Source organism: Carex rostrata, chromosome 1, assembly GCF_964058835.1.
Source record: "Carex rostrata chromosome 1, lpCarRost1.2, whole genome shotgun sequence".
NCBI classification, from domain to species: Eukaryota; Viridiplantae; Streptophyta; class Magnoliopsida; order Poales; family Cyperaceae; genus Carex; species Carex rostrata.
In genome coordinates this window covers 20580396-20595942 of record NC_135918.1, presented here as the reverse complement: position 1 = coordinate 20595942, position 15547 = coordinate 20580396, and the positions used below count along the sequence as shown (strand labels likewise).

At 38.4% G+C, this 15547-nt stretch overlaps 2 protein-coding genes and 1 pseudogene across 3 annotated transcripts; 2 read left to right on the top strand and 1 right to left on the bottom strand.

Moving 5' to 3' along the window:
* The first annotated feature begins 3366 nt into the window (after nucleotides 1–3366).
* LOC144575176 (cation/H(+) antiporter 19 pseudogene) lies at nucleotides 3367–5932 on the top strand (annotated as a pseudogene). The gene is made up of 2 exons (XR_013518374.1): nucleotides 3367–3636; nucleotides 3778–5932. The product of XR_013518374.1 is annotated as a cation/H(+) antiporter 19 pseudogene (transcript).
* A 3859-nt stretch (nucleotides 5933–9791) lies between these two features.
* On the top strand, nucleotides 9792–11207 carry LOC144563823 (NC domain-containing protein-like protein). Its single transcript, XM_078313295.1, has 3 exons — nucleotides 9792–9966; nucleotides 10055–10856; nucleotides 11139–11207. The coding sequence occupies exons 1-3, from the start codon at nucleotides 9873–9875 to the stop codon at nucleotides 11146–11148; spliced, it is 906 nt and encodes a 301-aa protein (XP_078169421.1). The 5' UTR covers nucleotides 9792–9872; the 3' UTR covers nucleotides 11149–11207.
* A 675-nt stretch (nucleotides 11208–11882) lies between these two features.
* LOC144563830 (cathepsin B-like protease 3) lies at nucleotides 11883–14677 on the bottom strand. The gene is made up of 11 exons (XM_078313304.1): nucleotides 14520–14677; nucleotides 14146–14175; nucleotides 13942–14022; nucleotides 13685–13841; nucleotides 13512–13516; nucleotides 13334–13408; nucleotides 13095–13220; nucleotides 12780–12998; nucleotides 12552–12665; nucleotides 12392–12427; nucleotides 11883–12294 (listed from the first exon to the last, which is right to left on the bottom strand). Exons 1-11 carry the CDS (start codon nucleotides 14577–14579, stop codon nucleotides 12166–12168), a joined length of 1032 nt encoding a protein of 343 aa, XP_078169430.1. The 5' UTR covers nucleotides 14580–14677; the 3' UTR covers nucleotides 11883–12165.
* Between the last annotated feature and the right edge of the window lie 870 nt (nucleotides 14678–15547).

Sequence of the window (15547 nt, the reverse complement as noted above, 5' to 3'; positions counted from 1 at the left end):
TTGCAAAAATGTTGTATTTCAGGACCGGGAAACCGGGATGAAGATTGGTGAAGGATTTCTTGAAAATGGCCATTATTTTTTAAATCCAAAAATTATTTTTGTGCTTCCGCTAAATCCATCGACATTGATCTTTGGCATAGAAGATTTGGGCATCCTTCCAACAAGATTTTAAATTTCATATTAGATTGTAAAAATTTAAATTGTATTAATTGTGAGGTTTGTAAGTTAGCAAAACAAACAAAACTTCCGTTTCCTAATTCTATTAGTAAAAGTAAAGCTATGTTTGAATTAATCCATTCGGATGTGTGGGGACCGGCCCCAATTGATTCTTATAATGGATTTAAGTATTTTGTTTCGTTTATTGATGATTTTTCAAGAACTACTTGGTTATATTTACTCAAATCAAAAAATGAGGTTTTTGACAAATTTAAAGAATTTTTCTACTTCATAGAAAATCAATTTAATGCTAAACTAAAGATCTTTAGATCGGACAATGGGACGGAATTCATAAATAAAAACTTTGCAAGCTTTTTTAAAGAAAAAGGAATTTTACATCAAACAACTTGTATTAATTCACCTGAGCAAAATGGAGTGTCGGAAAGAAAAAATAGGCACTTATTAGAAATGACACGAACATTGATGTTTCAAAATAATGTTCCTAAAAAATATTGGTCGGATGCCATACTTTGCGCTACACACTTAATTAATAGACTACCAAGTTCGAGGTTGGAAAATAAGATCCCATTAGAAATTCTCTACCAACAAAAAATTACATTTGATCACTTAAAAATATTTGGATGTACAAGTTTTGTACATATTAAAAGAAAAGATAAACTAGATTTTGTTTCAACAAAAACTATTTTCTTAGGGTATTCACCATTCAAAAAGGGGTACAAATGCTATGATCCTATTAACAAAAAATTATTTATTTCTAGAAATGTTGTGTTTTTTGAAAATGAGCCATATTTTAAAAAATTAGGAGAAATTGAAAAGCCTAATCAAACCCAAATTAATAGCATAAATTCGGTAACACCCTATATTGCACAAAATAGTTTAGAAGAAGATGAGACAAGTGATATTGAAGAAGAATTGGATGAAAACAATGATCATATAAATGAAATCGAAATAGAGAACAATTTGGGACTTAGACGAACAACTAGAATACCACAACCGTCAACTAGACTTAGAGATTATGTTACTTATACCGTACAATATCCTATACAAAATTTTATTTCATATAAAAAAAATTTTCCTTCATACCAAGTCTTTCTTGCTACTCTAGAAAAAGAAATAGAACCCAACAACTACCAAGAAGCGGTTCAAAAACCAACTTGGATTAAAGCCATGAAAGAAGAGCTTAAGGCTCTCGAAAAAAATGAAACTTGGACAATTGTTTCATTACCAAAAAACAAAAAACCCGTGGGGTGCAAGTGGGTTTACAAGATCAAATATAACTATGACGGTACCATAGAACGGTATAAGGCAAGGTTAGTGGCCAAAGGATTTACACAAACCTATGATATAGATTATAATGAAACGTTTGCACCGGTTGCAAAAATGAATACCGTTAGGGTGTTATTTTCCATTGCCGTAAACAATGGATGGAACCTATACCAAATGGACGTGAAAAATGCATTTCTTCAAGGAACACTTGAGGAAGAGGTTTATATGACTCTACCACCGGGTCATGTACAAGAAAAAAATGCTAATCTTGTTTGTAGATTAAACAAATCAATATATGGATTGAAGCAATCTCCACGAGCATGGTATGGCAAACTTAGCTCATATTTAATTTCTTGTAATTTTAAAATTAGCAATGCCGACCACTCATTATTTGCAAAACATGAAGGAAAAAACACAACCCTTGTTCAAGTCTATGTAGATGACTTAATAGTCACCGGAAACAATTTAGAAGAAATCAAAAAAATTAAATCTCAATTAAAAGAAAAATTTGACATTAAAGATTTAGGATATTTAAAATATTTGCTAGGAATAGAAGTAGCTTTTTCAAACAAAGGATTATTAATTTCACAAAGGAAATACACCTTGGATCTCTTGAAAGAAACCGGTAAATTAGGATGTAAACCGGCCTCTACACCAATAGATAACAAAAATAAATTAAATACCGAGGATGGTGAACCTTTAGAAGACATAAGTCAATTTCAAAGACTTGTGGGAAAATTAATTTATCTTACGGTAACACGTCCGGATATTTCATACTCCGTAAGCCAAATTAGTAAGTTTATGCATTCACCGAGAACCCCACATCTAGAGGCTATAAATAGAGTTCTAAGGTATTTAAAAGGGAATCCCGGAAAGGGCACATGGATGAAGAATAATAATTCTAATGCAATATGTGGCTATTCCGATGCAGATTGGGCCGGTAGCTATGATAGAAAATCCACCACCGGTTTTTGCACATTTGTAGGCGAAAACTTAGTCACATGGAAAAGCAAGAAACAAAATGTTGTGGCACGATCAAGCGCGGAAGCGGAGTATCGAGCCATGGCGTCAACCGCAAGTGAATTGATATGGCTCAAGCAATTACTTGGAGACATGGGAATCATTATTGATCAACCCATGAAAATGTACTGTGACAACAACTCCGCACGTCACATTGCTCAAAATCCCGTGTTTCACGAACGGACCAAACACATAGAAGTTGATTGTCACTTCATTAGAGAAAAGATCCAAAGCAAAGAAATAGAAACACCGTTTGTTCGAAGTAAAGATCAACTAGCGGATGTATTCACGAAAGGATTGGATCCAAAGCCCTTTGAAGAAATCACGAGCAAGCTAGGATTATTCGACATCTATAATCCTAGCTTGAGGGGGGGTGTTGAGAATAATTAAAGTATATGGGTAAAAATGTAAAAGAGGAAAGTAGGGACTAAATTGTAATTAGTGGGATTAGGCAATGTACCGTTAGGTACCAATATTTGGGTACCAATGGTAAAAAAGATAGAGACAGTATAAAAGGGATTATTGTACCCTTGTAAGATATACAGAATAGAAAAAAGAAATTCAAATCCCCTCAGAATTTTTGCATCTCAAAAATAACATATTAACTAATTAAAGACTAATTAATAGTAAATAAAGTCAACGTCACTTAATTGGTTCGATCTCTTTAATTTAATTTACTAATTAGAAGGGATGCTCTGCTCTGCTCTGCTATAAATTGATGAGAGAAGCTAGAAACCACACAAGAAGCCTATCGCCTATGGATCCACATCTTGCGCTGACAATATAAATAAATATATTATGCATGCATCTCTAGGCTCTAGCTAGCTAATTAACTATATATGTGTGTATATATATATTAAAGCGAGGGAGGGAATACTTAACAAGCAAGCAGATCAAGAGATCGAGAGAGGCGGCCATTAATTTACTTCATTGCCTTGCCGGAGCAGTTGAGTTGACTTTGCTGAAATCGATTGATTGATTGATTGAATGGCGACGGCAACATGCCAGCCGCCGATGAAGGCGACGTCGAACGGAGCGTGGCAGGGGGATGACCCGTTGCACTTTGCTCTGCCCCTCCTCATTGTTCAGATATGCATGATTGTCATCCTCACGCGCTTCCTCGCCTTCCTCCTCCGTCCCCTTCGCCAGCCTCGTGTCATTGCTGAAATTATTGTACGTATAATATAATCTCAAGTAAATTAAATATGAACTGCATGGTTTAATTAATAATTATGTAGGTCGGTTGGATTACTAATTGATGAGAAATTAACGCATGGATGAATGAATTTACATTTTACATTTTACATTTTACAGGGAGGAATCCTACTGGGGCCATCAGCACTGGGTCGAAACAGTAAGTTCCTGTCGACAGTGTTCCCGAAACAGAGTCTGACGGTTTTGGATACTCTGGCCAACCTCGGCCTCCTCTTCTTCCTCTTTCTAGTTGGCATCGAACTTGACCTTGCCTCGTTACGCCGCACCGGCAAGAAAGCCCTAGCCATCTCTGCTGCTGGCATCGCCCTTCCCTTCTCCATCGGAATTGGTACCTCCTTCGCCTTCCTTGCAACTGTATCCAAGCACTCAGACAAGGCCCCTTTCCTCGTCTTTATGGGTGTCGCTCTCTCCATTACCGCCTTTCCTGTTCTTGCCCGCATCCTTGCTGAACTCAGGCTCCTCACTACCGACATTGGTCGTACGGCCATGTCGGCTGCTGCTGTTGATGACGTGACAGCCTGGACCCTCCTTGCCTTGGCCATAGCGCTCTCTGGTACCAGGTCTCCGTTGGTTACTGTGTGGGTGCTCTTGTGCGGGGTGGCATTTATCATCGGGGTTGCAGTGATTGTGCGTCCCGTGCTTGCCTGGATGGCACGTCGCTGTCCGGAGGGTGAACCCGTTAAGGAGGTTTACATATGCTTCACTCTTGCAATTGTTCTGGCGGCGGGTTTTGTTACTGATGTTATCGGGATTCATGCCCTTTTCGGAGCATTTGTTGTTGGTATAGTTGTCCCTAAGGAAGGCCCGTTTGCAAGAACATTGATTGACAAGGTAGAAGACTTCATCTCGGGTCTCTTCCTTCCACTTTACTTTGTATCCAGTGGTCTCAAGACTAATGTGGCTACTATATATCCAAGGAGCCAAGTCCTGGGGTTTGCTTGCGCTAGTCATTATCAATGCATGTATCGGCAAAATCGGTGGTGTATATTTTGTATCGCGCTTGGTTAAAATTCCAGTGCGGGAGGCCTTGACCCTCGGCTTCCTAATGAACACAAAGGGCCTTGTTGAGTTAATAGTGCTTAACATAGGCAAGGATCGGAAAGTGTTGAATGACGAGTCATTTGCCATTATGGTGCTCATGGCTCTCTTCACCACTTTCATTACCACACCAATTGTTATGGCTATCTACAAGCCAGCCCGACCGGTGGTCCCATACAAGCACCGCACAATCGCACAACCAACTTTTGACCCTGCAGGAGAGCTACGTGTACTTGCATGCTTCCACAGTATTAGAAACATCCCTTCCATTCTTAATCTAGTTGAGTCATCTCGGGGAACAAGACATCGCCGCATGACACTTTACACAATGCACTTGATGGAGTATTCAGAGAGGACCTCGGCCATTTTGATGGTTCAGCGTGCCCGTCGAAATGGTTTTCCCTTCTCGAGCAAGAGCAATCGATCGAGCTCGAGCGAGATTGAGGTTACCTTTGAGGCTTATCAGCAACTCACTGACGTCACTGTCCGGCCCATGACTGCCATTTCTGGTCTTGACACAATTGACGATGACATAATCTCGAGTGCAATGGGAAAGCGTGCTTCGTTCATAATACTGCCTTTCCACAAAGTGCTACAGCTAGACGGCTCACTTGAATCAATTGGACATGAATACAACCTTATCAACAAGCGGGTGTTAGAACATGCTCCTTGCTCAGTTGCCGTGCTAATTGATCGTGGTCTAGGCGGCCCAGCTCACGTGCCATCGAATGAGATGGCTTGTTCAGTCATGATGCTCTTCTTTGGGGGAGCTGACGATCGTGAGGCCCTTGCTTATGCTTTGAGAATGGGGGAGCATCCCGGGATTGATGTAAAAGTAACACGTTTTCTCCAGACAAATATTGAAAATGATAGTGAACAAGAAGCCGATGACAAAGCCATTGAGGTTTTCCTGGCCAAGGTCGTCGGTAGTAGTGGTGGTGACAAATCGGTGCAGTTTGAGGAAAAGGTTGCAAGTACAAGGGAGGAGGTGGCAGCAACTATAAAGGAAATGACAAGACGCAACCTGTTCATAGTCGGACGATCACCGCCAACTGCCTCATTGCTTGAAAAGACTGATTGTCCCGAACTGGGGCCGGTTGGATCCTTCCTAGCATCGCCGGAATTCTCGAAGACTGCATCAGTTGTGGTTATTCAGTGTTATAACCCAAAACCATATCCCATTATTCCCATATCCAATATCCAAGGCGCAACTTGAAAATAATTAATGCACTGGTGGAATGGAATTTGTGTGTCACGTACAGTTCATGGGTTTAATTATATTGTGTACATGTTTCTTATAATCTTATTTGGAGGTTACCAGAATTTGTACAGGTTAATTATATATTTTCTTATTCGTATTCATTTGCCTGCTGTTATATCTACATCTTATTAAAATTTGATTTATCAAAATCGGATCAACTTGAACATTTTCATTTCTAACAAATTAAACCTAACACTTTTTAATATTCACAATTAAGCTATAACCGAATCATTCGCAATAATTTCTCATTCTCTATTCAGAGATGCTTAATTATATGATTATATATATCCACAAGCGCATGAATTAATCCGCAGCCCAAAACCAAGAATCCAAGATATATACATGATTTGGAGAACAAACAACAAGTTCTAGCTCGTTCTCTTCATTTCTTGAAGTTTGGTTTAAATTCAATACAAAAATTGAGTTTGATGTTAGAAAATGATATTAGCTTATTAAGAAGAAGAGAACAACAAATAAATAAATACTAGCCGAGCCGACGCTCAGTGTACGTAGTACGTACGCGCGCGCTGTCTACCGGAATTTTCACCTGGTTAATCGGGCGGTGTATGCACGGTCTACCGACAATTCCACGCGCCGATGATCTATCTATATGCTGGTTAGACTCGGTGCACTCGCAGTTCATTCACGTGACGATTTTCACGAAGACAATGTATAAATATTTTTGAGAATCAGTTCCAACTAATTATTTTCACGAAGACATTTGTTTTGAGAATTATTTTTGAACTAGTTACCTTGCAAATGTGCAACTGTTCTTTTATTGTTGGGCAGATTTTATATATGTTTACCTTGCAAATGTGCAACTGTTCTTTTATTGTTGGACAGATTTTATATATGTGCACAAGTTAGATGAGATCAGCTAAGGCATACCATTTGCACAAAATATTTACTCTGCATTCTTGGAGTCGATGAAAGTTTCGGCCGATAACAACAATTGAAAATAATTGGTGATTATTTGTTGAAACAATAATTAAAAATATGATTGAACGATAAAGTGATAGTTGAAATCCAAACTAAATTATACACAGTACTGGCACAGGCAGACAAGCTTAAAAATATTTGCCTATAATTCATGTTAAGAGTCAGAAGAAACTTATTAACCCATATAAATGCAAATCATGGGATAAAAGATAAATGCTCAGTATCCCTATAGACTACAACATTTATTGTTACATAGATTGAAATACTTTACCCTAAAACCAAGGTGACTTTACAAAATAAAAATAAAAAGAAGATAAATGCTCAGTATCTCAGGTTACATTGGTAATATACACCAGTATTCCAGTAAGAATATATACCAGATATGCTATGTTAACCTTAGTGCTACATAAAAAGTGACATTAGAATCCAGGTTATTTTCGGTAACAGGGGGCCCATGAGATGCTTGAACTGAAAAGACCTTCGAGCAAACTTGACGATGATTCCCCTTGTTTCCCTGGAGCCTGATCCACGTGAAACAAATTCTCAAAATCAGTATTTAGGATCACTTGAGTGATTTTCTTTTTGTTGGAAATTGTATGAGGATTATGAGAGCCTCCATTGAACAATAAAATGGATATAAACACACAAAAAAACTTGAATGTCAGGGAAAAAAATATTACAATCCTGTACTGAATATGTCAACAAAGTCTGCAGCATGCTATTAGCCAACCATTTCCTCAAACCGAAAGCAATGTTCAATAAACTGCGTGTAAAAAGAACTCTACTTTTGACTCATATTTATTTTTAACATGCAAAGACTATAAAAAAATTTACTTAAGGCTAATGCATCTACATATCCAAATTAATTAATAGAACACAAAAGGCACGATTCTAAACAGAGAAGGAATGAAGAAGAGAAACTTCATTGAGAATTGAACTTATAGTGGTAGGGCTCATGGTGACCTGATTCTTGGCTGCATCTCCAATCAGATTTAACAAATGACTGAAAATAGGCTTCTTAATGAACTAAACTTAATTCACATTCTTTATTGTTATATTTTATTGTCATTTATTTTTCTCATTAGTTATTTTATTTGGTCAAACAGGAATATTTCTTGCATTATTGGTATTTCTTGCAACAAAAGTATGTACGAAGCTTAAATGATTGTAGTTTTATTTTGAATAATTATGGAATTATTGCATATATGGATGTCAATATACTGAATAAACAGATCAATTTGAATCAATTTGAAGTTGTGTTGTTATGTAGTTCAATATTTCCATCTGAAAAGCAAAATTGTTTGCACTTTCAACTAAACGAAACAACATATATATCAACCCATCGAAACTTAGGGACTGTTTCAGTCTAGACCCAACTTACGCAGAGACAGTCTCCTAGCTCATATTTTACCCTCTTTTGGTTCATATTTTTCAGTCTGGACCCTATAATTTTTATTTGTCTTTCGGAACATATTAGATGGCTTGGTGGGCTTGACGGGCGAATCACTGGGAGTGATAAAGATAAGATCAGCTATTGTAAAGATTTGACTTCCCTAAGCGAAGAAGACTGAAGAAGACTAATAAGCTTGGGGTTGTTCCACTCTCCTTTCTCAAATTTAACATGGAGTGGTTTAATAAATAATTTCAATTCTTTTATAAAAATTGACATACAGAGGTGTGAAACAATGAAAGTCTTATTGTTTATCAAAGTGGTAAGGCTCTTTTGATGGAAGTCTAGTGGTAGTAGAGGTCATGGTCAGTACTTAACAACAATTATGGAACTAATACAACTATCCATGCATGTCTTTTTCTTTTCTTTTCTTTTTTAATTTTTAATTTAATAGTATAATTCTCCATCCACGTATGAGTAATAAACCGGTGATGCAAAGACCGTAAGTTTAACAATAAAATGTAATCCAGTCGTGGTTCAGCTATGCATGTAAGGTGCTCGAGGAATTCCCTGTTGTTATGTTGATCTGATTCGTTGTTGATTACCAGAACTCAAACTGACAGGAACCCTTCTGTTAACTTGTTAAGATTGAGGGCTAACCCTTCTGTTACCTTGTTAAGATTGTGGGATTTTAATTAAGGGGCTAAAATAGAAATGAATTTTGTTAACTGTTGCATGTGCATGTGCAGTAGGGGTGTAAACGGAGTGGAGAAACTAAAGTAAGTTAGGTTTTAAGTAAGTGCAAAATCAAATCATTTGTTTCAAATGAGGAGAGTAATAACGTACTTGGGATCAGCGACGAGGACCAATAACGCAAGAAATTAGAGTAAGGAAGAGGATGGGCTGGCCGACCGAAGAACGCGGTCATAGCGAGGTCGTGCTACGTGTAGGCGTAGCGCATGGGGGAGGCAGTGAGTTCTTTTCTCGCCCCTTTTTCCTTTTTTCATTCGCCATTTGAAGGCGGTAAGGCTTGGTGGAGAAGTTTTTTTTTTTTTTTTTTTTTTTTTTTTTAACGCCACAGCCCACAGCCCACAGCCCACAGCGACAGCCCAAGTCCAATCTGATTTTCAATTTGATTTCCGCCGAGTGACGTCAGCTGAAAATAACCTGAGCCATCCATCCATCCATCTTGTATCAGACGATAAAGAGAAGGAGTGACACTGTTCATCTCCGCATTCAAAATTAAACAACAATTTTTATTTTTAAAAATGTGGGAGTAAATTTGGTTGTACGCGTGTCATGGCCTCGTAAATGATTTAAAGCATCTAATTGGAATTACTGTAGGAAAGCGTGTGAAGGCAATTAGGTAAAGGACTAAAGGTAAGGGAAGCAAAGACTTAGAGGCTAAGTAAAATGAACTGAACGAGGTCGAGGTCCAGCAGGCAGCAGCATCAGAGGGGAGGCAATTAATTAATTGGGTAAAATCAATCAAAGGGGAGGGAGGAGGGAGGAGAGGATTAGAGAAAGAGAAAGAGAATAACAAAATTAATCATCAGAAAAATAATAATGGGAGTATTGTCGAACAAGATCGGGAGGGAGGAGGTGAAGGCCGGGGACCACATCTACACTTGGCGCTCCGCCTATCTCTACTCCCATCACGGTAGGCTATGCTATGCTATGCTTATTGCTTTAATCAGATCAGATCAGTTATGAATTGAATTGAATTGAATTGACAATTTCCTAAACAGGTATATACATAGGAGATGAAAAGGTGATCCACTTCACCAGGGCTCCAGGTCATGAGATCGGCACTGGCACCATGCTCGACATGCTCCTCTTCAGTTCCACCCCTGCCAACCACACCGGCAATACCTGCCAACGCTGCATCGATGCTCGGCATCAGCATCAAATTGAAGGGGAACCTCTACCTGAAGGTGGTGTTATCATCTCTTGCTTGGACTGCTTCCTTGATGGGGGCTATCTCTATCTCTTCACCTACTCTGTCTCTACCGCCTTCTTCCTCGCCAAGGCCCGTGGTGGTACATGCACCTTAGCCTACTCTGACCCACCAAATCTTGTTCTCCACCGTGCCCTTTTTCTCCTCACCCACGGTTTTGGCGCCTACTGTCTCTTCAAGAACAACTGTGAGGACTTTGCCATCTATTGCAAGACCGGCCTCCTCGTCGAGACCGCCTTCAGTGTTGGCCGCAGTGGCCAACTAAGCTCTATCACTGCTGCCGTCACCGCTATCGCCTCATCTCCCCTCCGTTTCCTCACCACCAGCACCGGCGGCCTTGCTGTTGTCACCACCGGCATGTATTGTATGGGGCGTTATGTGGCCGACATGGGCATTAGAAGGGATGTCGTCAAGATCCCCGTTGAAAGGCTTGTCGAGCAGGTCGAGACTGCTCCTGTGGCTGCAGCAGCTGCTGCAGTTTCAAATTCTGTGGCCGAGACTGCTCATGTATTGTATGCAGCTCCTGTGGCCACAGCAGCTGCCCCAACAGAAAGGAGCTCATTCTTTAGAGCACTCTCTTCCCCCGTCATGATGTAACCGTCCATCAAACAGTATTTAATTTGTTGCTTTTGTGTGGTAGTCGTGCAGTTGTTATATTGCCTTGTAGAGAAACCAGTTCAAGGACTTGAGGATTTGTTTCTGGAAATTTGAGCAATTGTTAAGGAAGTTTCTGGTTTCCTACTATGATTGGGTGTCAAAACTGGATTTATGATGAATGAACCATGTTTTAAATTATAATTTGCAAAGGAACTGTTGCTCAGTGTTTCTATTTTAGCATTTTATGTTGTTGTTTTAGACTTGCACATTTGTTTCAGGAAAATTTGAGCAAGTTTTAAAGATGTTTATGATTTCCTGCTATGAATGGGCATCAGATTTATGATGAATGGCCATTTTTAATCATAGTTGCGAAGAAACTGTTATCAGTGTTTCTATCTTAGCAATTTATGTTGCTGTTATATGATGATTCAGCAGCCACTGTTATATTTTCTGTCATAATTGTGCTGGCTACTGTTCTGTGATTTGGGTGTAGAAATTATTTAGTATTTTTTATGCTTATTTCTTTTGATCCGTGGTTTCAGAGAAATCGGTGGGATTCCCCACATTTCTCAAAAAAAAAAAAAAAAAAAAGAATGTGCACATTTTTCTGGTGGGTGAGAGTACTAGTTCGCAGTACATTGTTTAAAATACTCACCACTGGCAAACAAAGAGAAAGAGCTGAAATGGCAACCATTGCTCAGAAAGGAGGAATCAGCATGGGTTAGGAGGATGCCACAATCTGATACTGATTTGAGCAAGCAATCCGATTACCTCTTGAAACAGTTATTATTTTTGTGATTGCCTCGTACAGTCAAACACATAATAAATGTAATCCCTTTCCTTACTAATATGTGACCCAGAAATAGAAGAATTTATTATAGAATTCTTTTGAAAGGGTTATGATGGTCGTTTATTTGCATACATATAATATAATATAATATAATATAATATAATATTACTGCCAACATCAAGCATTGGAGTCTTTGTACTCATCTGAACATAGTTAACAGTAACAGTATGAATTTGTGGGAAGACAAAAGAGAGTACAATACATGCCAGTATAATATGTTTGTTGTTCTCCTTAAATTTACAAGTTTTGATAATTAATTGCCAAGCAGCTTCATTCATATAGTTCCCAACAGGAAACACCAATCAATCCCCAGCTTCTAAATACTTTGAACAAGTCCTTATTAATTAGCAGTATCCATGTTTCATTATATTATAGTAGCTAACCAGGGAAGCATCCCAATAATCACGTGGTTCTAGGAATTTGGATGAGAGAGAAATAGGTGGATAGAGCTCTAATTAGAATGAAACAGTAGAATCAGTGGCAGCATAAGTCTTAACCAAGTTCTTAGTGGAAGGCAATCCAGCAGTAACATCCTCTTCTATTCCGCATTCATTCTTCCCCCTCAGGATCTTGAAGTATCCATCCTACAATCACAAACCACAGGATATCATTAAATTGGATGGATTAGAGCAGCAAGTAACATCAACATCATAACTAGCAAATAGATGCAAATGAACTTACATCTCCCCAACCTCTGTTCCACTGATTAGCAAGAAGCTGCAACACAACAAAACACAACAAACAGACAAATAAACATACATGGGCGAGTGAGTTTAAAGTTTAAACACACCAAATCTTAAAAATTGAGAAAAGAAGAAGAAGAAGAAGAAGAGGTACAAACCCAGTAATCTTTGCCCTCTTCACTGGTTCCCCAACCAATTAGCTTCACTGCATGGCCCCCCATCACACCACCTGTCACGTGCTTGTATACTCCCGATTTGTAGTGAGCAAAATCCTATCAATTTATTAAACACAAGTGAAATTTACTTTCAAATAAGATTGGATATCTCTACAACCAAATTTAAATTTTGAAAAAGGAAAAAATGTTCCTCTCAAGCTGCCAACTAACCTCATAAACAGTGAAGGCAACTTCTACAGGACCATTTTTATAGACCTCCGCCATGATGTCATGAGGATCAGAACTGATTCTGTAGGCATTGACACTAAAATGCTTGTTATTATTCCAGAGAAGGTTCTTTACTTGGCACTTCTTTTCACATTTCGGGGTTGGATATGCGGGCTCACATCCCGGGTGAGAGCATCCGGTCTGGTCAAAGTATGGATCGCACTGCACACATGACAAATAAAATGCAAATGTTTTCTCAAGTAGTCATAATAAGCGAAGCACAAAAATATATATGAATGAAAAAAAAATGAAAATTACCTCTTCAGTAACAACACCAGTCTGGACAAAATAGCGCCATGCGTAAATTGGATAGCCTCCATCACATCCATCTCCGCACATGAAACCACAACAGGCCACGAGATCATTTGCAGACAGCGATATGTTCTACCAGAAGAACCAAAAAAAGAAAAAAAAAAACAGTAATGATTATGTAAATGTAACTAATCAAGCCTAATTAATTTTGAAGTGAATGCAATTGTAAGGTGAAATTGCCATACCATGCCAAAATTGATACAAAAACGATCTGACAGAGACTCCACAGCAGCAAAAGCCCAGCATGAGCCACAGTGACCCTGATCATAAAAAATATTATGAGTACTCTAATACCATATATACATAGTACAGATGGCAAAATCAGATCACAGCCATAAATATAAGAAAAAGAAATTAGCTTACTTGGTCTTTTGGAGGCAGCACAGTAAATAATTTGTTTTCACCACACGATGACATAGCATGACAGGGCAAGGAAAGTTATTTAAAAGGGAAACAACCAACAGAGAAGGAAGAAATGATATGAAAATTAGATGAGTTAAAACTTAAAATATAAATAGTGTTGGTGATAAGCTAACCAAGGATTGTTCCAATAGTGGTGCATTGAGGCCAGGCTGTCCTAGCATCAAATTCTTTTGGTAACTTCAACTCCTTTTCGTGTTTCACAAGAGGGAATTCGTTGAGTGCATTTTGTGGTGTTCGTTTTGCACCAAGCATGTGTTTAAATTGTGCAACCTGAATTACAATTAGTAGATCAATGAGGCTCTCATAAACAAAAACAAAAAAACAATGAAGTAAAATAATTAGAATTAACAAAAAACAAGAGGGGGCTTACAGTGTGGTTTGTGAAGTAGGGATTTGAGGCAGCTTTCCAGCCAGCAGTGGGGTTTGCATTAATAATTTGTACAATTGAATTCTGATAAAGTACAAACAATGATTGATGAGATGAGATGGTAAGTGGTAACATTACATTGCACACACTGTAGTAATAGTGTGTAGAGAGAATCTATGTATATATATATTAGAAGAAAAGAAGTACCTGAAGAATCATAGATTGAGTTGCAAGCACCTGGTTACCATATTATATATAGTACATGATTAGAACACACAAAGAGAAGAGAAGAAAACTGTAAAGTAATTTTTATTAATTTTTATTTTAGGAGAAGCCCGTAGGCAAAAGTAACATTTTTATTTATGTTAACTATGGTGTATGGGTAATTGGGTATGGATGCGTGAGTGATGAAATATGGAATCAAATTGATTGATAAAGTGACCAAAATTGTATAGCATTAGCAAACCACCAGTAAGTAAGTATGGATGTATGTATGTATGTATGTATAAAATTGAATTGAATTAAAATGAAGGAGTTATTGTACGAGGACGAAGGAGGAAGGAGGAGAAAAGGGTGGATACCTGAAGAGAGGAGGACGAGGAGGCAACAAGGAGGAGCAGCAGAAGGAATGAAGTCGTCATTGCTCCGATCGATCCGATCCGATCCGATCCGATGAGAGAGGTCCTGGATTGCAATTGAAGAAAGAAAGAGGTACACTCTAACTCTAGAGTCTAGAGAGAGAGAAAAAGTCCCCGTCTCTAATTCTGTGCTTGTTCAATTTATCTAACAGATATATTTTTTAATTAATTTATCATTATTAATTAATGTAGTACAGTAGTAGTATATTTTCTTTATAAGAAAAAAACTGAATAACAATTGGTCACGCAACTCAAGTCAAGTGGATTTCGTATCCTCTGCATTAACTCAAAAAGGAATCTTTTGACTTAATCCATCTGGACCGTCCCATCAGTTTTATGATTCGTGTGAATTAAATCCGCACTAATATTGAAGACCCCCCTATGTTTTAAACCGGGGCCGGATGGGCTCCGTTTACAATCGAACAGCCCATATGCATTAACTCATAAGACGCTCTTTTGAGTTAATGCAGACGATGCGGACTCGGTCAAGTGGACAGTGGCCAGTGGATGCGTATTGCGTTGGATGGGGATCCGAATCCTCCCAGGTACCTGACTCAACACAATTAAAACGGACGTCTTAGATTTACTCCCAGACGGTCAGGATTCGGGATCACAGGGGGGCAGGATTATTTGTGCTTTGAGATGCGTGCCAATCAATTTTGGAACCGTCCGATTCAATTCTACTCACTCAGAGTCAGGTTACCTGAGGGGATACGAATTCCTAGGGATGGGAAGATATTTTTTAGCAAACCTTTTGGCAATTTGTGACTAAACAATTACCGGGATGGGATGCATTATGTGGGAGTGGGACCTATATGTGCAACACAATTACAATTACAATTACTTACACAAAACAAAACATATTATGAGATGAGTTATGGTGAGCCATAGAGTAAACTTCATGTCATATTTTCATTTTGAAAATTCAAACAATCGATTCGAACCTTCCAACATGTTCTCCATATTGAAAT